Source organism: Cygnus atratus, chromosome 10 (assembly GCF_013377495.2).
Source record: "Cygnus atratus isolate AKBS03 ecotype Queensland, Australia chromosome 10, CAtr_DNAZoo_HiC_assembly, whole genome shotgun sequence".
Classification (NCBI taxonomy): Eukaryota; Metazoa; Chordata; class Aves; order Anseriformes; family Anatidae; genus Cygnus; species Cygnus atratus.
In genome coordinates this window covers 7,258,765-7,281,525 of record NC_066371.1, presented here as the reverse complement: position 1 = coordinate 7,281,525, position 22,761 = coordinate 7,258,765, and the positions used below count along the sequence as shown (strand labels likewise).

General features: G+C 48.5%; 1 protein-coding gene across 1 annotated transcript in view; it reads right to left on the bottom strand.

Moving 5' to 3' along the window:
* Nucleotides 1-4,052: 4,052 nt before the first annotated feature.
* The window catches only part of ADAMTS9 (ADAM metallopeptidase with thrombospondin type 1 motif 9), a 74,116-nt gene continuing 55,407 nt past the window's right edge, over nucleotides 4,053-22,761 (bottom strand). Inside the window, exons 30-40 of the mRNA XM_035546743.2 lie at nucleotides 18,638-18,811; nucleotides 13,577-13,747; nucleotides 12,056-12,250; nucleotides 10,032-10,164; nucleotides 9,701-9,795; nucleotides 9,449-9,543; nucleotides 9,220-9,353; nucleotides 7,939-8,030; nucleotides 6,403-6,507; nucleotides 4,594-4,688; nucleotides 4,053-4,161 (exon numbers count right to left, since the gene is read on the bottom strand). Coding sequence (XP_035402636.2) covers nucleotides 4,599-4,688; nucleotides 6,403-6,507; nucleotides 7,939-8,030; nucleotides 9,220-9,353; nucleotides 9,449-9,543; nucleotides 9,701-9,795; nucleotides 10,032-10,164; nucleotides 12,056-12,250; nucleotides 13,577-13,747; nucleotides 18,638-18,811 — 1,284 coding nt within the window. The 3' untranslated portion in view covers nucleotides 4,053-4,161; nucleotides 4,594-4,598. The remainder of the gene's footprint in view (nucleotides 4,162-4,593; nucleotides 4,689-6,402; nucleotides 6,508-7,938; nucleotides 8,031-9,219; nucleotides 9,354-9,448; nucleotides 9,544-9,700; nucleotides 9,796-10,031; nucleotides 10,165-12,055; nucleotides 12,251-13,576; nucleotides 13,748-18,637; nucleotides 18,812-22,761) is intronic.

Sequence of the window (22,761 nt, the reverse complement as noted above, 5' to 3'; positions counted from 1 at the left end):
CCTAAAGCAGAACACACACTGCAAAAGTCTTTGGTTTTCCAATATGCTAAATTTGGCCTTCAAACCTGTTGGTGAATGTGAATGGAAACAACATTGCTTATCAATCAGGGCAAAGCCTGATTGATGGAAAGCTTCAGGCCATTTGGGAGCAACTATTTGAAGACAGTTAATACAATTAAGGAGAGAAGTCTGGGGAAATAGGTATGGGGCTGAGCTGTCTCCCTGGCTGCTCCGAGGGATGCTCCTGGTGCTGGCACCATCACATCGCTGAGCTACAGGGACGGATGACACAGCTCCGCGTCCTCTTGGAAAAGGCAGCTGGCTGCAAGCCCAAAGGAGAACTCTGACACAAATGACTTCTGTGGGATTTCAGTACGTGCTTAAAGGCTCTGGTGAGCCACGGCTTCAGGTATGTGCTTCTGCTGCGTTCACGCCGTGGGCCGCATGCTCCTCCTGTGATGGGGCATGTCAGAGCTGGACATCGCGCGATCAGGGTGGGTGGGAACAAACCTGGAAAACTCTGAAGCACCGGGACCTGTGGGAGGTTGAGGGACTGGCCAGGAATCAGGGGGAGCTGGGAGAAAACCCACGCATTTGTGATTGCTGCCACATCTCTGTTATTGTCTGTTTTGTTAACATCAAAAAGAAAAAAAATAAATCCACACAGGGAATACTGCAGGAGTTGTGGGAGATGACAGCTTGCCTGCTTGGAGGAAAGCAGCCTGGCTGTGTGGAGGCTGAAAGGGCTCCCCAGGAGGCATCCCCCTTTACCATCATCCCAGTTGCAGCCTGTACCACCCTGCCTAAGGGCAAACCAGCAGATGCCAGAATCTGGCTACAATTTGCTGCTTGGTTGCCTTCCTGGGAGCCAGTCCCTGTGTTTGCCTCCTTTTAACCCAACTTTATTCCACATACGTTTTCTTGTAGACTTGAAATGATTTTTTTTTTTCCAAAATTTTCTATGTTGCTTTATTTTTGCAGCATCTCTAGCAGGTCCGGTATCCCAAGTCATCCTTCAGGCACATTTGTAGAATGAGGGGTACACCTTGTACCTGGGGCTGTTCCCCCCTGGCCAGGAATTGGGAGCATCAGCCCAGGCAGAGCTCAGAACCCTGGACCACAGGGCAGGGCTCTGCACGAGCAGCATTCCCGCCTCCCCCAGCTCCTTTTCATGAGACAAGAGAACAAGGAACCCAAAGCCTGGAAATAAAAACCAGCGCAGAAATGGATGTTTACCATTCACTGTATTATTCCCTTGTGTACAAAGTATTTTGCCTCTATAATAGCACACAGGTATTGAAATACGATGGCAAATGCAGAAAGACCATACAGACATCTCTTACAGGTCTCTTCATTTCCTTTTGAATATAATCAGAAAGAAAAGAAATACTGTACAGGAAAGTGCTCGCAAAACAAAACAAAACAAAGTTTGTAGAAAAATAATGGCATTGATATACAAAACCCAGAGTTGTTTCCTGAACAAGAAATGTTGAAGGCCTCTGGTCCTCAAAGTCTGTTCCTATTTAATGAAGCCCTTTAATGAATCGTAATCTAGTGAATCAGTGATCTATCAATTCTTCCCTTATACTTTATTTAATATTTTTTTAGGTTTCTCTTGCTCTGTTAATAGCTGTTATGAAACTATATGGTAGACAGGAATGTGTACAGGTCAAAATAATATTTCTTTTTATAAATAGCCATTCACTTCATTACAGAAAATATAATAAGCCTGTACTTTCTAAGCACCACTGTTTCTCTCTAAAGTTCATAGTGCAATTTTCCCTTTTCCCCTACAGAAGTTATACATGAGCAATTATCATTAAAAAATCATTATTCCATTACTATTGCTTTTCCCTTTTTCCTCTCCCTTTCCCATTCCCTTTTTCCCTTTCCCATTCCCTTTTTCCCTTTCCCATTCCCTTTTTCCCTTTCCCATTCCCTTTTTCCCTTTCCATTTTCCCTTTTCTTTTCTTTGACTTTTGAAATGGTATTTTTGGCATTTTTCTCAGAAAGGCATAATTCCTCATTGCTACTCATAGGCATACAACATAGGTGAAATCAGTCGTAAGATATGATCATATCTACTTATTTTATGTGCTATTAAACAAAATAAAAAACAAAAAAAATCACCCCAAATGATGAGTAAGATAGTCTCATTCTTTCCTCTAAGCCTGAATATTAACGAGAGCAGCAGAGGCACGCGTGGGTAAGTGCCGAGCACCAATTCTTTAGCTGCTGCCTTTTAACAGGACCCTGCTCACACATTAGATGTCTACCGATTTACATGAATATGTCAATACCTGACTGTCAGGCTGACGGGTTTCATTCTGCAGGCTGGATGCATGGGTTATGAATCCAGGGATCTGATGATTTATCGCTATTGATCTGACTATTTTGTAACAGACTGATTGCTCCTCCTCTGGGGAGCTGGGTAATGACAGGTAAAAGACTTGCAGAAGATCCTGAGGTTGGGTTTGCTGAGTATTTGCATCCAAAATTGAAAGATTTAGCCAGATTAGCAGACAAGACTCTTTGGTCTTCCAAACTGCTGGCAATTTTGTGCTAAAAAGCTTCCTTTCCTTGTACTTTGTGCTGCTGGCTGCCCTGACATATGGCAGCGGGGCAGCGTCTTCCTATAGCTAAGTAAAATTGTGGAGAAAGAATTATGAGACATAGTCATAGACTACAAAAATAATCTGGTCACATCACCCCCGTTCAACGTGCTACGAAGCTCTGCGAAAAACGTGGCGTGCCGCAAGCAGCAGGCTATGTACAGGCGGAGCTGCAGTCATCACACAGCCGCGGTGGTGCCTATGGGAGCTTTCCCCTCAAATAAAAATAAAATAAAAAAACAACACGAAAAAAAATTAAAGGTCTGGTTGTACATTGGATTGCGGACAGCAAAGAGCGCAGATGCCCTACCAGGAAGATACGAAGCAATACAGAAGTAGGCGTAAAGCAGGCTGTTTTCGAAGGGGGGGCAGAGATAGCTGCAAGTACACGCTGATCTCGCTGCTGCCGCCCGCCCAGCCCTGCGTGCTTGCAGATGGGCTGCCAGTGAGTAGGAAGCCAGGAAGCATCGCGGGGCAGCGGGGCAGGACGTGCTGTCCCCAGCCCCTACGTGCCCTGCTCCCTCCAGCCCCCCCAGCCACGCAGGCAGGTGCTCGCGGGTGGCAGGAGCACGGTGGAGATGCTTTGGGCTCCGCGTTTGGATTTTGTGACAATGTCCCTAATAAGCTGCGGTGCTTCTCAGCCCGGGGAAACATATGGGCTCATCAGCCTGCCTGGATGAGTTAATACCCCGCTGCCAGATGGAGCCAGGAAGCACGGTGGCACATGCAATTAGCAGAGAAATGTATGTTTTTTTTTTTTTTTACTGAAAAGCGAGTTTGCTTCGGAGCCCTACCAATAAAAGGGGCTCAGCTGAAGATCCATCTGCAGGAATTTTCCTAAACCTGGGGTAGATCTCAATCAATTTGAATTGCCTGACAATTTTTCTGCTTTCTTCCTTTTCTTACTGATAAAGGCACTGGATTAACTAAAACTACAGAGCATTAATAAATACCATGTTAGCACCAAACCAGTGCTTTAGCACTGGCCACAGAGGTCATGTGAAATTCAAAACATACCTAAAAGATAAAGATTGCTAATGCAACTAGCACTGTATTCATTGTCATGTTTTCCTTGAGTGCTGTTGGCCTAATCACTAACATCAAATTTAAGCACATCTTGTCTATTTTCCTTACAGAAAGACAGATTGAAATGCCAAAAATACCCCTATGCAGATTGTGTAGCACCGTAGAGGGCCAAAGCAGCCCGTAACTGAAGGAAAATTACTGATTGAAAGTAAACAACTGAATACAGTGACAATAAAGTATCACTTGTCATAATGCTACATATAATGTAGAGTACGCAAAATGCAGTGGTTTGACTGCAGGATTTAACAATAAAAAATAAAAATAGTAAAAGCAGCCTTAATATAATGATTTTACGTACAAAAATATTAAATCAAAATAAATAATTCCAAACATAAATATTATACTGTACATTAAGAATATGCGATCTATATACACACATAAACAGATAAAAAAAAGTGGAAGGCAGAGGTATTGCATCGCTATCCTTCATCCATCTCGTCTCCGCGGGCTGCTCCCAGACAACCTGCAAAGCACAGATGAGGAGCACGTCAGAGTCAGGCCATCAGTTTTGCCTTCGAAACCTGTAAGTGGTGAGACCAGCGTGGGATCTGAGCCGGAGCAGATGCCAGCAAGGTGGAAAGGTGCTTCCCCTTGACAGCATCGCTCCCATGGGCATTACAGGGAGCACTGGAGCTGCTCCTGCTGCACAGGGTACGCTCGCCGGCCCTGTGCGAGAAGCCTCTCACAAAGGAGCGTGCATCCAGCAGTCCCATGGGACTTTTCAGGCATTTTTCAGATTATCACTGGAGCAAGTCTCCAGAAGATGTGCCCCAGACCTGAGTGATGAGCTGCCTTTGGGGAATGGGAGCCGGATGCTTTGCAGCCATGCCCTGCTGTGTGCCTTCAGCAGGACGTTTTGGGGAAGACTCCCCGTTGCTCTCGGCAGGGCACTTACCATTGCTATAACACCTGGACATCGAGGCCTGTTCCAGACGATGGAGTACACTTCCCACAGTAACCACCGCATTTTCCTACTACTTTGGTACCATCCTGCAGGCAAAAACAGAAGCGACATCTCATGTAAGGGCTCAGGAACTTCAGGCAGTGAAAGGGCCAGATCTGGGTTATTCCAGCCAGGGCTTTAATAGAAAATGTCTTGGAAGAAAAACAAATAACGCCCAAATCAATCTACAAAATTACAGTTATATTTAAATGTATGCAAATGTAATTCCCTTTAGTACTGCCAGGTCAGATGGTGAACACAAATAAGAAAGGGTACTTTTGACTTATTACACTGCAAGATGCCCAAGGAGAAGGCCATTTGGAGGGATATCTCAAGGACATCTGCTTTCTCCAATCTGCCCTACAGTGAGTAACTGCTTGTTCCACTGTAATGAGTGGAAAACTTGGATCACGAGAGAGAAATAACACATCTAGACAAGAACAGCACCTCGGTGGTGAGTGAGCATGTGAAGGGCACAGAGGACATTTGCAGACATTACTGAGAAACGTCTATTTGGAAGGGAAGAGCTGGCGTGGCTCCAGAGCAAGGACACGACAGGGATGTGGTGAGGCTGTGCCATGTGCTACGGTGCTGTTCCCCCTCAGCTCTGCACCTCCAAATCCAGAAGAGACCCAGGAAAACGCAGTCCTGGGCTGGCCAGGTCTCCAGCAAACACGGGGCAACTCCAGCCTCAAGTCAGTGGATTGATGTCAGCATCGGCAACACCTCCATGTGGCCTTCCTCGCCGCACCTCTGCACAGGCTTTCTCCTCTTGGTCACCACCATGGACAGACAGTCCTTGAGGGGCATTCAACCCTCAATTATCAGAAAATTGGGCTTAAGTGCAGGACAGGCTTGCACAAAGCATTTATTTTTAGACGAGCTCCCTCCTGCCCCTGACACTATCGATCTGTGATTGCAGCAGACTGCTATCATCTCTTCTCGCTATGCCTTCCTTTCTTCTGCTCCTGCTGGCAATTAAACCCCTGGAGCAGCGCTTGACAGATGCCACTGGGTGAGGGAGGTAAGAGCTGTCTCTTAGCCTCCCTTGGCCCTTAAAGTTTGTTTTAATTCTGCCAACCGTGATCGTGTCTGCCCTCTGCAACCCCGAAGGTGGCCGCCCGAGCTTCTCCTCTCTGTAGTGGAGAAGAACAGCAAAGTACCAGCCAGAACTAATGTACGGGGTCTGTGCTAGTCCTCTTATACCCGCACCAGGGCACGGACCAGCAGCATCCAACCCCTCTGCTGAAAAGGCTCCTTTACGAGCCCCAGTACTGACAAGGCTCATGGGCTTGAGGCAGCCCAGGAGAGGACATTTTACAAACTGCTTCTTGTTAAAGGGCTGCAGTGACCTCTTTAGGACAGTTTTAACAGGGGCAAACATTCTGGGAACGATTTCTTCCCAGGGTACATGCTTCATCCCTACTCAGCATCCCTGCCCCAGTGCCCCCAGCCCTGTCTGCCACGCAATGCATGCTCTGTGCCCATGACCAAAGCCAACTAATTACAGATAGGTCTGCCCCACAGCACTCACAGTGTGCAGATACAAAGCTAAGCAGACTTACTAATTAATTGCAATAACCTGGATCAAGTTAAACCCACTAACATCCTCCCCCCTACAATTATGGGCAACACTTTGTTTCTAATGTCAGATGTTAGATTTTTGTTAGTTTCTAATTGGAAGATGTTGCCACAAAAGATGACATGGCAATTAGAAATATCCCACGAGTGGATATAACCATAATTAAAATTGCAACTTACTGGGGATTTCTGAATTTCCGACACTGCGTAATTCCCTTGCGAGAGCCACTTCGCTGTTCCCATTAAGGACAGGCCTGTCCCGTACAGGTCTATGCTGAAGCGACCCTAAAAAGCAAGCAGACCAGCCTGGTTATCCCAAAGCCCCGTGCCTCAGCCGCACTTGCCACAGCATCACTTCTCTAACAGGATCGTGTCAGCAGTGTTTCCAACTTTTCCATCGCTCTGACAGCGATTAGCACATAGTGTACAAATCACAGCATGTCTCAGGTCAGGAATTTCATTTTCGTTTGTGGCTGCAAGGAAGGAGGGGCTTTTGCTTGTTTTTTCACTGCTTTTACTCTCTTCCGCTGCCTTTTCGTGGTTTGCCGATTGAGGGCATTCTTGGCTTTTCCATGGCAAGCTGTGGAGCCTGACGTGCTCCAGCGGCTGATGGAGAAGGTACCCCAGGAATGTGCTGCAGCTGCTCTCACTTCTCCCTCCTCAACTGGAGAGGGCACACTTGTCCTTTTTACTATACTTTCCACTGAGCTTTTTTTTTTTTTTCCCCCAGACTTCAGTAAAATCAAAACTCTTTCATTTATTTCTTAGATGTCCTTCGCTTCATTCGCCCGTCTCAAAATGCACAAAATGGATGGAAAATTCAGGGCTATGTCTACATCCACCCGAGATCCTCCAGGAGACCCCAGCCCGGCCCATTTTGGGACATAGAAGGCACCCTGTGGGCACACCCCGAGGGCAACCCATCACGGTACCAGGTGCCTGGGAGCTTTGCTCCCCGTGCTCGCTGCCCTGGCAATGGAGATGCTCTGTGAGGAGCGAGCTGTCTGGTCAGGAGGATGGACATTAACATTCATGAGCCTTCCCGAGGTAAGAAGGCAATCCCTAAGCTGCTGAGCTGTGCATAAAAGTGCCAGAAGGAGATGGAGAGGTTTGCCCTCTGCTGCCCGTTGCTGCAGCTCCTCACCTAATGCCCTTTGCCAACAAGGTCTGCATAGTCCAAGGTATTGGGCAAACACATCACTCATCATCCCCCAGCTCCATAAAAGCGAGGTGTGCCAAGGACAAAGAGTGAGCCACCTGTAGCACGGTGTTAATTAGTCTCCTAATGACTTTCAAGAGCACATATTTCTTCCAAGCAACTGAGCTTGACATCTTGCATTACCTCCCAAAGAAGCTGAGGGTGTGACTCAGCCTGTGCCCAGCTGCACTCCCTACCTTCAAACACACGTGCGCACACCAACCCTTCTCCCAGTCTCATTTCTTCTCCTTTTCCTCCTTTATTGGTGACTTTCTGAGCACCTGCAGGGACTGCAGGCTCTGGGAGATGTCCCTTAGCTAGTCCTGCTGCTTGTCTGATAACAACCTGGCACCCTCCTAAAGAAATGGGAAGAGCGGCCAAAGGGAAAAGTTTCCGACTGCTGCTGATTTGAGAATGTGATGCTCACTGGAGTCTGCTTGATGTGACCAGCAGTAATTAATAGAGGGCCTGGACATGACAAATGGCACCAATTCCTGTGAAACGCTATTGTCAAATACCTGCGGGCATTTGGCTGCGCTGTAGCAGTCCCCAGCAGTGGCATAAGGAACAGGTCGTCCATCATGTGTCCGTGCAAACTGTAAATCAGTTGCTGTGGAGAAGAGTTGGTGAATAACATGGGAAGAAAGATGCAGGGAGAGACAAAATACATGTAAACATGCTCTTTGCTAATGTTTAAAGTCACTAAAGCTCATTTCATGCATTAATCTTGAGAGTTGAGACCTCATCTGCTGGATTTTTAATATTAAATCCCCAATTCATCCCACACATGACTCCCAGCACGCTAGTACTGAATTTCACAGGACGCTCATACGCTCGGTTTTACAGTTGGGTTCAAGTATCGGTGATTTAGGGCCTAGGTATAAATAACAACAAAACCAGAACCTATTCCTTTCCTTTTATTTCTCTATCGGACAATTTCCCATTTTGATGGGGCAACTTCTAAATCTTCCTTTTGAACAAAGCCAAACAACTGTCCCCAGACTGCCCCTAGCCTGGGTGCTCCAGCTCAGGTGTTCAAAGGGATTTGGGGTATTTTGCAGTGATCTGAAGTAAGTGAGACTCCTTTTGATGGGGATGCAAGATAGCTCCTGCCTGACAGAGGTGGGTGCCCAGCTCCTTTTGAAATGCAAAGGGAGTTGGTATCAAATTCCCTGAGGGAGGCTCCTAGGAGCTTTTACAGACTCTTAGAAGCTTTTTACAGATTAATAGATGGTAAGGACTCATGTCTTGAAAATAAAGTGATAAAACCCCCTGTCAGATAGAGAGTCATTTTACAAGGAAGGATTTTAATCTGCTAAAAACCTCTGCTATTTACTGAATGAACCCCCAACAATATGTTGCATTTTTAAAACATTTGCTGGAAACTAAGAGCATCCCCAGAGCCAACGGGACTGAAACTGTACCTGAGCAGTGGGGATGCCTCCCAGCTCCCTCGCATGCTGGGTCACAGGGTACCACTGGTGTGGCACAGCTACAGTTACCTCCCCCTCTGCAAACCCACAGCCCCTTCTCCATCCCTCTCAACACCAGTTATTTCCCCAGGTCTGACTCTGCCAAGAGCCTCCTTCACTTTCCTACTGCCCCAGTGCTGGCACCGTGCATCTCTGATGTGCTTGGGCTGCAGCCTTTAAGTGCAAAGGTGACCAGGTCTAAAAGCAGCTTTTAATAGGAGAGCTCAGGAATAACCTTCACTAGACTACCTCTGCTTGCTTGTATTACAGCTACATTTGTGTAAAATAAACATTGTTTTTTAATGGCAAGGCCCTGTTTTTACTCACTTATTATTTGCATAGTGTTCAGGTCCAGCCTTACTTTGCTGAAGGTGGAAAACCCAGCTGCTGTGTAATCTTTCCTACACTGGCAGTCTTCTCGTCTGCTCCCGTTATACGGACACTCAGTCGGGTTATGCAATCTAAATCAAAAGAAAACCCTTTCTACTCATGACAGGAAAATATTGCTATAGCAAACAAAAACATTGGAAAGCTCAGAATTAAAGGGATTTCTTACCTGTATCCATACACTTCTGAAAAATTCTCTGCATCCCCATTTACAAGGGTCACATACTCCTTTGGGCTGTCAGTCTGCATCCCAGAACAATACACCTGAAAGAGAGAAGCCGTAATTTCATCAGGCATCACAACCAAAAGGAATACCTAGAAAACTGGAGGTAGAAAATGCAAGTGGAAGTGAGGAGCACATGCAGGGTCCTCTTACACCTTTGGGAAATGCATAAACCATAAACCTGTTGCTGAAACGCACCTTTAATGTCTTCCCTTTGACTTTAAGGAAATATTCACCATCGTCGGTGACACCTTTGAGATTTTTAACATCTTTGCAACTCCTTGGTAATTCACCTGAAACAAAACAGAAATACTTACAGTCACTGAGCAGTGGTACATCAGGATTTCTTTTATGAGACATCTACAGCCTCAAGACAAGATGTTTATTTTTAAGAGATCTCCCTGAAGTGCCTTAGTGCTTTGTTGGATGGCCCCAATGCTTGGAAATACAGCACATCTCCAGGACTTTGACGAGAACAGAAACTCAAGGAGCAAGAAAAGCAAAGGAAGGTGCTAAGCTGCAGACTCACAGTCATGGACGTTGTGACACATCCTCCTCTCTTCGGGTTTCAAATCCACGTGGCACAAGCTGCTGAGCTGGTCATCATTTGTCAAGCACTGCACCGACCGGTGCATGACTCCAACTCCACAGGTCACAGAGCACTGCAAGGCCAGACAGAGGTTCCTATTTTATCTCAAGGGCTTTTGGGCTCTGGACCAGAAGAATAGAGGCAGCCAGTTTCCCGTGTATAAAGAGACAGCAGTAAAGGTCCCAATTGCACAAAGGCTTAATTTTAATCAGACAAGTAGTCCCTTTGATTACTAATCCTTTCATTATTATCATCATCCTTAATTATTTCAAGAAGACTGTACTTCACTTAGCACTTACATACTTTACTGGATGAGACCTGTGCTCAAGCAAAAACGTTCATGTTTTGCAGTAGGAAGGCTGCACAAGGAAGAAACGTCCACCAGAAGGCCTGAATGCTAGAAGGGCTCCCCTGCCACTGACAGGCCTCTGAGCAACCATGGCAGAGTTTGTTGTCTTCTAACCAAAGTGTATCAAAAATACACAGCCCCCAAGCCCTCTTGCTCCTCATCATCCAGAAAAATGACCAAATTGTGCGAATTCTGGGTTGTCCTTCCATGGTCCAAACCAAGGCTGCAATACCAGAGGCCACTGGAGGTCTTGAGCAGCTTGGCCTGGCCAGCTGCTGCAGCAGGCCGCGGGCTGTGCCCAGATGCTTGCTAACCCTCTGTACCTTGTTCTTTCTGTACCTGAGAACTGAAAATCACCTCAATCTACAGGCACCAGCTTAGGCCACCAAGAAAATGAAGGTGCTCATCTGTTTGGAAACGCTTTGTGTGCTTCAACACACCGCAAAGGAGACTGCTTTCAGCAGCTCACGCCATTCGCAGCTTGGTGTTTGCTCTTTATCAGTTCCAAATCCATAAAACCTCACGATGGAGCAGAGCAGCACGCTCTATTTGTCCATCAAAGGTGATGGTAATTTACACCGAACCCCTTAGAAAATCAGAGGTGTGAAGGGTCACGGCACTTTGTAGTCCCTGGTATGTTCAGCAGCCCCAAGCAGGGATAGAGATCTTGCTCTCTGAAATGGATACCCTTCTCGACAGAGGTGCATTAACGAGTTGGATATTTTGCACTGAAGTTCTGGGGGGAAACGCCAATTAATCGAGGCTGAGCTCTTTGCTGTAATTCCTCTGCCCTGACTCACAGGGAGGTTCTGAGGCTTCCTGTGGGGCGCGAGGAACTAAGGTTTCAAACAGCTCTGCCATTTACTGTGACAGCTTCCCCTGCATTTTGCTTGACTTGACCCTCATTGCCTTGTAAAGGTTTGACAAATTCCTACAAATCTCTGAGCTGGGTTAATAAATCAAATTTATGGGAGAAACAGCACATTTCAAAGAATGTCAGAAGCCCAAAGAAGTGAAATGTTATCACCTTAACTAAAATCTGATCTTGTAGTTCAGGCCCCAGAAATGGGTCGACACAAATAACTTTTCCAGAAAGGTTAAGTTCCTTCCCCTGCACTGTCCCAGCATTTGGAAGGAGGAGGAAGGAGGTCGGGGGAAGAAAGAAAAATCCTTTTAAGGCTCAAATTACCAGTCTTTTGGCCTTCTGCTGGCTCCCACATCTTGCTCACACACGGACAGGCAGGAGCCGGCTGCCAGCTATGCATCGCTCCCTGTGTTCTAGCACAAGGGGTTCAGGCCCTTTTCTGGCAATGACCCCACTTTCTGACTAAGCATTCAGTATGGCCACAAATTTTAGCCACAGCTGAATTTTTATGGAGATCATGACTTTCGTGGCTGCTGTAAATCCTCCACATGATGGGGTTCATCATGGAGCAGCAGGCCCTATTCTCACCCTACAATGCACCAAGGCATTCGATGCATTTGTTACCACAACTCTTCAACATCCCCCTGCCAAACCTTAGGAACGTGCCTCCTGTGTAACAAAATAAACATACATATAGATAAGTTTGTTCCAGTTTCTTTTGGTTAAAAAAAAGAAGGTCACTAAACTTACGCTTCCCCAGTTGCCAACACGCCACGAGGCCGAGACGGGGCACTCGCCGAGGTAGCAGGGCTGGATGTTGGGCGGCTGCGTGCCGGGACAGTTGACCGTGTTCTGGTACCCGTACTCGTAGTGGTCCTTGCCGGTGTAAATCTCGCTGCACGACACCAGGCGCTGCCTGTAGCCCTTGCCGCACGTCACGGAGCACTGGGAGCAGAGGAAGCGCCTGTCAGTGCTTCACGCTCGTGGTGAACAAGGCAAGGTGCTGCGAGGGATCACTGATAACTATTTAACCCAGCCACAAGCACTGGCTACACGTGGATGGGGCCTGACACTGCCTTTGATCCCCAGTGCCTCCCTGCACTGCTCCTGCAGCTGCTCCAGGACCCCCTGCCCCGTGTGGGCTCCAGGCCACAAGTTCCCTTTCCACGAGCAAAGAGAGGAGAAGGGGATCCTGAACTCAGAAATGTCTCCATTATTGGGGTTTTCTTTCTTTCTTTTTTTCTTTTTTGGCCATGGGGTGCATAGAGAAAGAACACAGTCAAGACTGACCCTGAGCTGCAGGTGCTTGGGAACACCTGGAAAAAAAGGGAAGGCTTTCCTTGTGAGCTCCAGCTCTGCCTGCCCTCGCCCATCACCTCATCTTCATGGGGCTGAGCGTGCACAGATGGGTCATGGGCAGAGGGGCAGGGCTTGCAGGCACCCTAATATTTCTCCCAAAACACCACCCAGGAGACCGGGCTGCTGGAGATATTCCCATCTCCGCGTCTCTCCCTCCTGTGCTATCTCGGGCTACATGCCTCTCCTCCCCCTCACTCCCGGCATGTTTGCTTTTTCCCTGCTCTTGCTCTTTCCTTTTAATCAGTGCTGTGTCAGCAGCTGCCTCGTCACTTCCCGCTGCTGTTCCTCCAAGTGGAAAGTAATCCTTCGCTCGCTGCAGAAGGAAACAGCCTAAGATTAGCCTGGGTCCTCCCGCATGGAGCGCCTTCTGCGAAGAAAACCCATCTATTGTCGTTGCCAAGCCCTCTGCCAGTGTGAGGGCAAACCTGCTGCCTCCACTCAGGCAGGTCCTCACTCCTGCTAAAGACGGCACTGAGGAGGATGTGTCCCCAGGGTCACATCCAGGCGTGCCTTTCCAGACCTGGACCCTGCACGTGGCTGCAGAATAATGGGACCCCAGAGATCCCAGGACGAGGTGGGAATAATAATAATAATAATAATAATAATAATAATAATAATCATCATCATCATCATCATCATCATCATCATCATAAATGGCACAAAACCAAAGAGGGTGCCTGCTGGATGTGATGTGCTTTGGGAGAAAATTCAATATCCCGGTTGTCTCTTGCAGTCCTTCTCCTCTCTGTCCAGCAGGGAAATTGCACAGAGAAATAAACCAACAAATAATCATTTAACCATGCAGCGCTGCCCTGCCACCTTTGATTTGGGTTGCAATATCTCAGCGAGGCTGGCGGCGAGAGGAGGAGGGAGTGGTGGGGACAGGGATGGGGACAGGGGATGGGGACTCACCTCCGACCACTCCCCGGTAATCCAGACGTACTCGCAGGGCGGCAGCTGGCAGCTCTCAATCTCGGGGGGCCGTTTGCTGGCATCGCAGTAGGCGCTGCTCTGCTCCTGCTTGCTCTCGTCCATGCAGACCACCTTGCGGTACCGAGACGCCTCACCGCACGTCTTCACGCACTGCTTGCAGGAAACAACAGCTCACCCAACGCACCAGGGACTGCAGCAAATCCACTCGCACCCCAGCCCAAGCACATCCTTCCTCTGCCGGCCTGAGTGAGCCTGTGGCTCTGGGCTTGGTGCGGGCATCTCATTGTATTAATTGAGGCAAATCTAAGGGCAGGGCCAGCCTGTGCCCGGCGTGTGACAAATCATCCCTGCTCTCTGGAGGTGCCTATGCAAAGTGTAGGGATGGGGAGGAGCAAAGTATGGGATGGGGCAGGTGAAGGATCCAGCTGTGACAGCAAAAAGAGATGCAGAGGGGCCACGCCAGGACAAGGGGGGGGAAAAAAGGGGCCAAGCCTCATCATTTAGTCCCCTACTAAATAGAGCCGCTGGGAGAAAGACAAGGCAGCTGCCCCGTGCATGACACAGGTCGTCACGCCCCTCATTGTGCCTTGCCAGCACCCTTCTGCTTCCTTTCTTTTCTGAGTGCTGCCCTGACTGACGCTGAGAGCGACCCAGGCTGGCCAAGCACAAACGCTCCCCAGGGTCTTCTGGGGACATGAAGGGCTCGACTCTTTCTCTGCGCATCTCGGAAAAACAGCCTGGCTGTGAGGCTGCGCCTGCCACCCGCAAAGCCCTCGCAATGCTCCCGGGAGCAATTTGTCTTGCAAATAAAAACAACAACTAAAGCAAAATAAATCACTGGAAGAGTGACTGTCCCAGTAAAACCATATTTTCTTAAAGTTCTCATCTGTAATAGGCTTCTAACGCTTTCAACTAACTGGATTAACAAAGAGAAAAATGCATGAAAGCAATTATTTTATGGAACGTGCAGGAAACTTCTTGCCCTAAGGAAAGAATAAGACGTCCAACCAGACCATTCCTATCAGCACAGGAACACCGTTTGAAGTCACCTAGGCTTGGAGGACCGTGTCAGCTTAATCTAGTTACAGCCCTGCCATCTGAATGCTGCCTTCAGCCTCCCTGAAGCAGCTCCTGCTCTCCTGGCTCACCTGCAATTAGCAAATCTTGGAGGGTTCACCTAATTGCAAAACGTAGGCACCGTCAGGCCCCGCTTTCCGTAATTAGCTGTCAGGATCAAGATGGCAAATTATTTGAGGGCTTTAAAACCCCAAATCAATACACAGCATAATATTTGTCATAAATACCCAGTAAGCACGCAAGCCAGGGGGCGGGAAGGGGAGCCAGCCCTACAAAGCAGAGCTTATTCCAAAGGAATAACTCGGCAGCTCTTAGGCAACAGGCAGCATTGCAAAATCTGCAGTTTGCCAGAAGACCCCAAGGGCTTCGTGTGCTTTCAACCTTATTTACTCTCTTGCTCTAAGTCCTCGCAGTGGAAGTTGCTTCTAGGTCTGCGCCGAAACACGGCGATGCTACGGGAGCTGGAGGAATTTGCTGGAGAGTGATATAGCCAGAGAGCAAAGAAATTCTGCTGTATTTACCCATTTCTGACATATTATATAAGGAAAATATGGAAGTGGGTTATTGCAAATAACCCACGTGGCTTCCCTGAGCAGGCACTCACTGCAGCGGGGCATGGCTGTGGGATGCTCAAAGCTCCCCTGGTCTCACATTTCCCCTTCCTCATGTAAACTTAAGCCTAAATTTGATTAACTTTAGATGGGTGAACAATCTCTTTGCCATCAAAAGGTCTTCTGACACTGGCCGGGTATAGCTCTCACATCCCAAATGAGCCCATCCTCATTTAAAACCATTGATTGCTGATGGGAGATTGGCACTCTCAAACATATGCCACCCTCCTTTGTTTTTTCTCTGCAAATAATGGTCATATGGATAACTGAAGCTGTGCCAGCTCTGCACATCTTGCTACCATCAGTTAATTGAAGTTTGATTATTTGTATTTTGGGAGATAAATGGCAATTAAAATAATTCCGCTGAGATATTAAATACAGTACAAAGACAGAGAGACCATAATAAAACAATTCAAAGAAACATTGCGGAGGTTCCAATCAGCCACAGCAAGGTTATAAAACATAACCCCCAGAGAAAATGGACAGCTCAGCTAGCATGGAAAGGTTGTTTTTGTCCTTTGGAATGGGGACAGATTTTGTATGAAATCTTATGTTCATGACCGATCGAAACTTCACATAAAAGAGCAGCAGCAGGAGTCAACAGGGGTGGACAGCAAGAACTTAAAAACAGGCTAGGCATGTGACAATATTTGTCTCTTTTGCCCCATTTCCCAAATTCTGAATTGTTTTCCTGGCAGTTCAAGTTAAGGACTGTTTCAAGCAGCTCTGCAGCTATTTCAGACAAGTAATAATAACAAAAATTTTAAAAATCCCAAAGGCATTGCTTTGTGCAAGCATTCATTGTGTTTCCTTTTTTTTTTTTTTCCCTAAATCTAACTCTGAAACACAGTCGGGAAGAAACCCCACTTCAGACATCCCCTGGGTGACTCTGGAATCCAAATCATGCAAGGATGGCTTAATTTTCCCCTGAAAAGAAAATGTCAAAGATTCAAGACCTACATTGCAGCTTCCAGAGCTGGGCACTGTCCCTCCCCACAAGCCCATGTAAAAAAACTCTCTATCCACCACTTTCCCCTCTTTCTCTGTGACCCTGCCCTCACTTTTACTCTGACATTAGCCAGGCCCTTTCTACTGATGTTCTTGTCCCTGGTGTGGGCACAGCTAATTAATGGCGATACTATAACAGATCAGTAAATGGTTCCCAATAAGTTCCCTTTTACTTTTCATCGGCAAAATGAACTTTTTCTAAACAACAACAAAACGGAGCAATAAAAAAAAAAGAAAACCTCTTGACAGATTCCCTTTAAAGATCAGAAATCAAGAACAAGACAGCGCTGGGATGTTATTTTGCATCCTGCCTTTCATGTCAATTAGGGCTCGTTGCTCAGCGAATGCTAATGCAATCTGTGTCTCCTCGCTACAGATAACTTGCAGCCAGGACTTACGGCTGGGGAGGAGGTGACGTTGCTTTTTTCACCGGGTACATCAGAACAAAATAAGAAGTGCTCAGAAGAACTGTTTGGGATCAGCCGAAGGGGGGAGCTCGCATCGGGTGACACTTGCACGTTTCTATTAACCATCATTTATGGATGAGGAAACTTTCAAGTCACCCTGCTAACAAAGCTCCCCTGGAATAAAAAGCTGGGTAAAACATTAAGGATTTCCTTGGTGCAGCGGGGAGTCCTGGGGCTCCCCTGGATCCCCCCTAGGGCTTGGGGTGGGGGCAGGCAGGGGAACCTCACCACTGGGTTGAGAAGCTGCAGAACTAAGGGAAAGAGGACCAAGGGACGGGGTGGGAAAAGTGGCATTTTGACTCGTGCGCAGCAGAGGGGAGGAAGCTGAACTTGTCTGCGATGTCCCGGTGGGGCTGAGGCACAGCAGCAGGTTTGTTGGATCAGCAGCAGCGAGCTGAGCACGAGCCAGCAGGGGAGGAAAGGCTTCAGGAAAGCACACACTGCATTCACTGTGATTTATTTTTTTTTCTGGCTGCAGTGCTTGTTGCACAGCCTCTGCAAGCATGAAATGCTTTTTCTTTCATCAGTAGATTTCTTTTTCTTATCCTCCCCCTCTTTTTCCTTCTTCCCTTTTTAAATAGGGGCTCTGGAAGCGTCTGAACAGAGAGACTTTGCGCTGGCAGCACCTCCCCATCCTTTGTTACTGGAGCAGGAGGCCCTGTTTTGCATTTCCACCGCCTGGGCAGGGGAAGGCATCTCAAACAACTTCGTGCTGCTTCAGGACGCCCCCCCGTGCAACGCAGGAGCAATATAAAAGCAGTCTGAATGCCAATGAAAGCCAAGCCCCTGTTTGATTAATGTTTGTCCTGCTCCCCAGCGCTGCTCACCGCAGGCATCGGGGTGATGAGGACCAGGCTCTGATCACTCAGCTCCACCACCAGCGGGATCTTGGCTGCTCTCGGGGTGCAGGATCCAGCCCCTGCTGCCGAGCCCCTGGGGCCAGCCCTGGCTTTGCAGGGAGGGCGATAAACCTGGGGGGGCTTCTCACCTATGGGACAAAGGCATCCCCTGCATGGGAGTGGATGTGTCCTGCACCACCAGAGGCAGCTCCCCAAGAGCTGGTCCCATTCCCAAGGCTGGCAGTCCCCTGCACCGCGAGGAGGGGCCTGGGAGAGCGGCCCTTTGTCCTCCAGCTACTCACCTCCTCCTGCCCCAAATGCTTCTGACCGTGCCCTGCCTCTCCACGATAGCGATTTGGGTAGCCACGGACCGCTAGCCACCTCCTGAGGACCACCAGCACACCACCAGCCTGTTCCCCAGGACCACCAGCAGGCAGCTGGGCGCACACAGCCTCTGGCCATCCATCACCTGCACTGTGGGGTGCTCTCTGAGCCACCCCGGCTCTATCCCTGCTCCTGGATGGCTTTGCTGGGACCGATTCTGACCACCATCACCCCTGGGAGACCTCATTTCCACACTGCCCTTGCTGAGCAACAAGCTTTGGGAGCATCTGGGGCAGCTCAGTGATGGCAGCAGCTGTCAGACGGAGCTGGGGGAGGAAAGGGACAATCACCGATGTCCACCCGTTCTTTCAAGAAGTGTTCCAGCCGAGGAGGGTCACAGCCCAGCCTCACGGACCAGACCCAAAATCCGCTAAATATTTGCATAGGTCCCAGCCAAACACAGGGCAGCACAAAGCAAGAAACTAACTCTGCTGGGGTATTTCTCCACTCCCCCTCCAGCACGGCGCGGAAAGGGGCACAGCCAGCGTGCATTAGCATCCCTGCCTTTTTTTTTTTTTTTGGCAAGCCCTGCTTGCAACCCTAAACCCCCAAATAAAAGGAGGGCACAGGACCCAGACCCCCACCCTCATCCCTCCTACAGCATCGTCTCACGCTCGAGAGCCCAAGGGAGGCGGCGCGGGGGGCCCCACTTACCGCTTGCCATTCACCCGCTGCCCAGCGGTGCGTGGGGCACTCGGGGAGGTGACAGTCCCGCTGCGACGGAGGCCGGCTCGCTGGGTCGCACGCTGCCGCCTCGGCCGCTGCCGGGGAGCCGCCGTGGCAGTGCACGGAGCGCCGCTGGACGCCGCGGCCGCAGGACACCGAGCACTGGAGGAAGGGACAAGAGGTGAGTGGTGGTGGCCGTCGCAGCCGTCTGCGGGGCTCGCTCCCTGTTTTGCCTTCGGCGAGGCGCAAATGCCGGAGCTGAAACTTCCAGGCATTGCACTGCTCGCTTTGCGGGGGAAAATTTTTGCAAGGACAGAGCACGGGCTGGAATTCCTGCTTCGCTGAAGCCAGCGGGAATTTTGGCCGCTGGCTTCAGAGGGGTCAGGTTTTCCCAGACGGGATTTATGCTTGCGGAAACCTCTGAGATAGCAGCAGTGTTAAATGACAGCGAACCGGAGGCAGCAAGGCTCTGTGCGTTACTCCTCATGCATTCCGAACAAAAAGGAAGAGTTCAAAGTACATCGACTGCCACGAGCATCGTCGGAGTGGGCTTTAAGGAAAAGCAAACTTGAATGATACAGAAGAAAGAGTGCGGCAACAGAGAGGTAAAGTTATACAGCTGGAATTCCTTTCAGCATGCATCTGAACATGCACAGAAGTCAGGACGTGCTGTATGATTGTGAAAAATGTCTTTTTTAAATTAGCTCCTCTTTTCCCCCCCTCTCATTTCCTTCATTATACTGTGGGCACATTTCTGCCCACTTCTAGGCACAGCGAGAACAGCCTGAATTTCTCTTTCTCAGACATCTTCCAATTATTTTCTGCACTGCAATGCTTTTAACAGCTTGTTGTTTTTTTTTTTCTTTCACACAACATTTCTTATTGTTGTGACTGCATAATGTAACATGTATAGCAATACTTAACTTCTCTCTGCTATGGATTCTTTCTTGCTAGGTCTTAAAGTATATTAGAGATGTGGAACAGAAGGAATTTGTGTTTATAAAAGAAAGTGTGTAAAAATCAAAGGCGTTCATTTAAAACACAGCTATTACAATTAACTTTTGCTGAATTAACAATTAGTATAAGCATCCTTATTAATATATTATGGGGGAACCTAGCAAATGAGATTATGGCCCGCTATTTCAACGCCCCTTGAAGCGAGTTTTCTCAAGGCAGGGAATTTAGCGGCGCATAACAGGGAGGCAATCCTCTCCTGTCTAGTTCTGGGGAGCATTCCTCCACAGTGCTTCGCTATGCAAATACCCCATAAAGCCAAAAGGACCTAAGAAAGCTGACTGAAAACTTTTGCCTGGCTTCAGAGATTTGGAAGTTTTTGTTTGTTTGTTTGTTTTTGTGTGTGTGTGTGACTTGGGAAAGTAGCAGCTAGATTTCTGTCACTGCTGATGCAAATGCTTCCCATATGCTGCGCCGCCTCCCTGTGATTAACAGCGCTGTTTGTCCTACGCATTCCAGAGGGGATGCTTAAACTGAATAATGGCAACGAACTTGCTGAATAATACGCACCAGGATGCATACCATGCTCTAAAATGCATTTTGCATTTATCACCCACCTAAAAACCACGTGTCCAGGAACCCCATGATAAGGGAGGTTGCACTGGGGTGCTCCAGAGGGGCTGTGCCGCGTGCGATGCCCGGACAGCACAGGTTTGGGGAGCAGGATCTCAGTCCCTGGCAGTGCAAGGCTCCAGGCAAAGCCCTCAACTTGTTCTGCTCCAAGCTCAGGGTGAAACTTTCCCCCCACCATGAAGCTGAGGGGGCAAATATTGCCACCTGGCCCCATTAGCAGGCAGCCATGCCATGGGAGCACTGCACGGGCTCAGGGAGCGAGATCCCCGGGACCGCCGTGTCCTGAAATGTCCCTTGGGAGAGATGCGAAAACACCCTCCTGCAAAAAGCTTTTCCTTGGCTGCTTGGCAGCGGGCACAGGGAGGTTCCCCCTAGCTGAGGGCTCAAAGGCTCTCCCAGGGCACGCGGTGGCCCAGGAACCACGGTGCCCTCCAGCCGCACGGGGCACCAGCGCTGCTGTGCCCTGGCTGCATTTACAGCAGGCTTTGAAATCCTAGAGAGGCGTTGCAGAGGCATGAAAAGGCAGCATCTTGAACCAGTTTCATCCCAGCTGCTTTAATCCAGAATACGGGTCAGTAACCTGTCCTGGGCAAACACAGCCAGCTGGCTCTGCTGAACGCCACAAGCAGAGTGGATCTGAAGCTACCCAGGTTGGGGCTGCCAGCTTGTGCTGTACCTGTATATTCCTTTCCCTATGGGATGCCAGGAGCCAGGCAGCCTGTTTATCCTTCCTGTGGAGTCCATACGTTTCCCCAGGACTGCTCCTTTTTCTACTGAGCAAGTCTACCAGCAAGCTGCAGAGCGCCAGCGCGGCTGTGGAGAAGCTCTACCTTATGAAAACACAAGGTGGGATTTCAGCCCGTAGCTGAAATATGTAAATGCCAGACGGCAGAATAAATATTGATATTTTTACTAAGTGAAAGGTAAATGGCCATAATTGATAGCATTTAGGAGATACAAACACATTAAATCTGACATTCCGGTGCAAACACAAGCAAATTTAAACCTTGGAGAAAAAGACTTTTTCTTCCCTTCTGATTATTAAGAGATATTAAAAATGCTTTGCTGTAGGAAAGCAGATTCATAACAATCCAGAAAAGAATTACCCAGCCGCTGAATACAAAACATCCAGAGAGAAAAGCACCTGGGAGCAGAGCGCTTGGCTCAGCCGGCTGCTGACAGGGATTCGTCTTTAATCTTTCTGAAGCATTTCCCAAAAGGAAAAGGAAAAAACTAAAGGCACATGCAGCACATGTTCTGTGCATCGACAGGGAGGATGCACTTGTATGGGAAAGCCTTGCCTTAGTTCTCACACAGACTTTGCTGGCTTACCCATGAGCCAGCAAAGGTGCCCAGCTCACAGCAGCTTGGCTTTGGGATTATCTTTACGTGCCAATCAGGCCTTCAGAAAGCTTGTTTAATAATACCTAAAAGCAAACTGACCGGGCTCCTATGAACAACTTCAGCGTCACCTCTGATGGGGAAGGTGATGCCACATTTCCGTGCCCACTTAGGTCCCGACCTACTGGCTGTCAGGGTGCTGAGCCCCTGCCTGTTTCATAGCCTTACCCAGAAGTCTGGCACCTAAATCCACTTCGGCGTTAAATCTTTTGCAAAACCCCACAAGCCGTGCGCACCTCTTGCAGAGACAAGCGCGCTCCTCTTAGAACTGGCAGAGGGTGCCCAAACTGCTGCCCTGTTTCCAAAAAACGCTTTGGAGGAGAAACGGAGGGCGGGATAACAACAAGCCCAGGACCGAGCTGGTGGAACCACCGCAGCTGTGCCGCTCCCTCCGGAGCCCCTCTGATTTTCGCACGCAAAGACAAGAGCTGAGTTGCATTCAGCACGCTGCGCTTCCTTCCAAAATACTTCTATTTCCTCTGAGAGAATAAAACATAATTAAACTACCCCGGGCAAGCTGTCTCTGCTGCGTTTGGGGTTTGGCTTTCCTGCTCATAAGCGCTTTGAGGCCGGGGTTGATGTTGCAGTGGGTGCTTCCATGCCGAGCACCTGCAGCACCCTTGGTGCGGTGCTCGGCGCTCAGAGTGTGCTGGGAGCGCGCTGCCTGCTCCTCGCTGCTCATCAGCATACAAATATTCCTTAATTGCCTAGTCACAAGAGATTACCTCAGGCCATAAATCACCTCGTCCTCCAATTAAGTTGTGTTTCTTTCTCCACTTGCATAAAATTAACTCCAATCATGCGGAGGAATGTTGGGAATTTTGAAACGCTTACTTTTATCAATTAAAATTAGCGCGTTTTAAAGCAATCGACAGACCATTACATTATTATGTTTACAATTATTAGCCGTAAAAAAAAAATTGCTTTCAGCAGCAGTCACTTTAAATAAGGTGCAAATCGGATATGACAAGTGCATATAATAGCCTTTTATTTTCAATCTAGCTTCCCATATAGAGTGGAGGGTTTAGTCCTGCCGATAATAAAGCAGGGGGTTAATTGTCAATACGGGAGCAGCGCTCCCATACAGAGGGTGCCCCTGGGTGCTCTCAGTCAGACCTGGTATA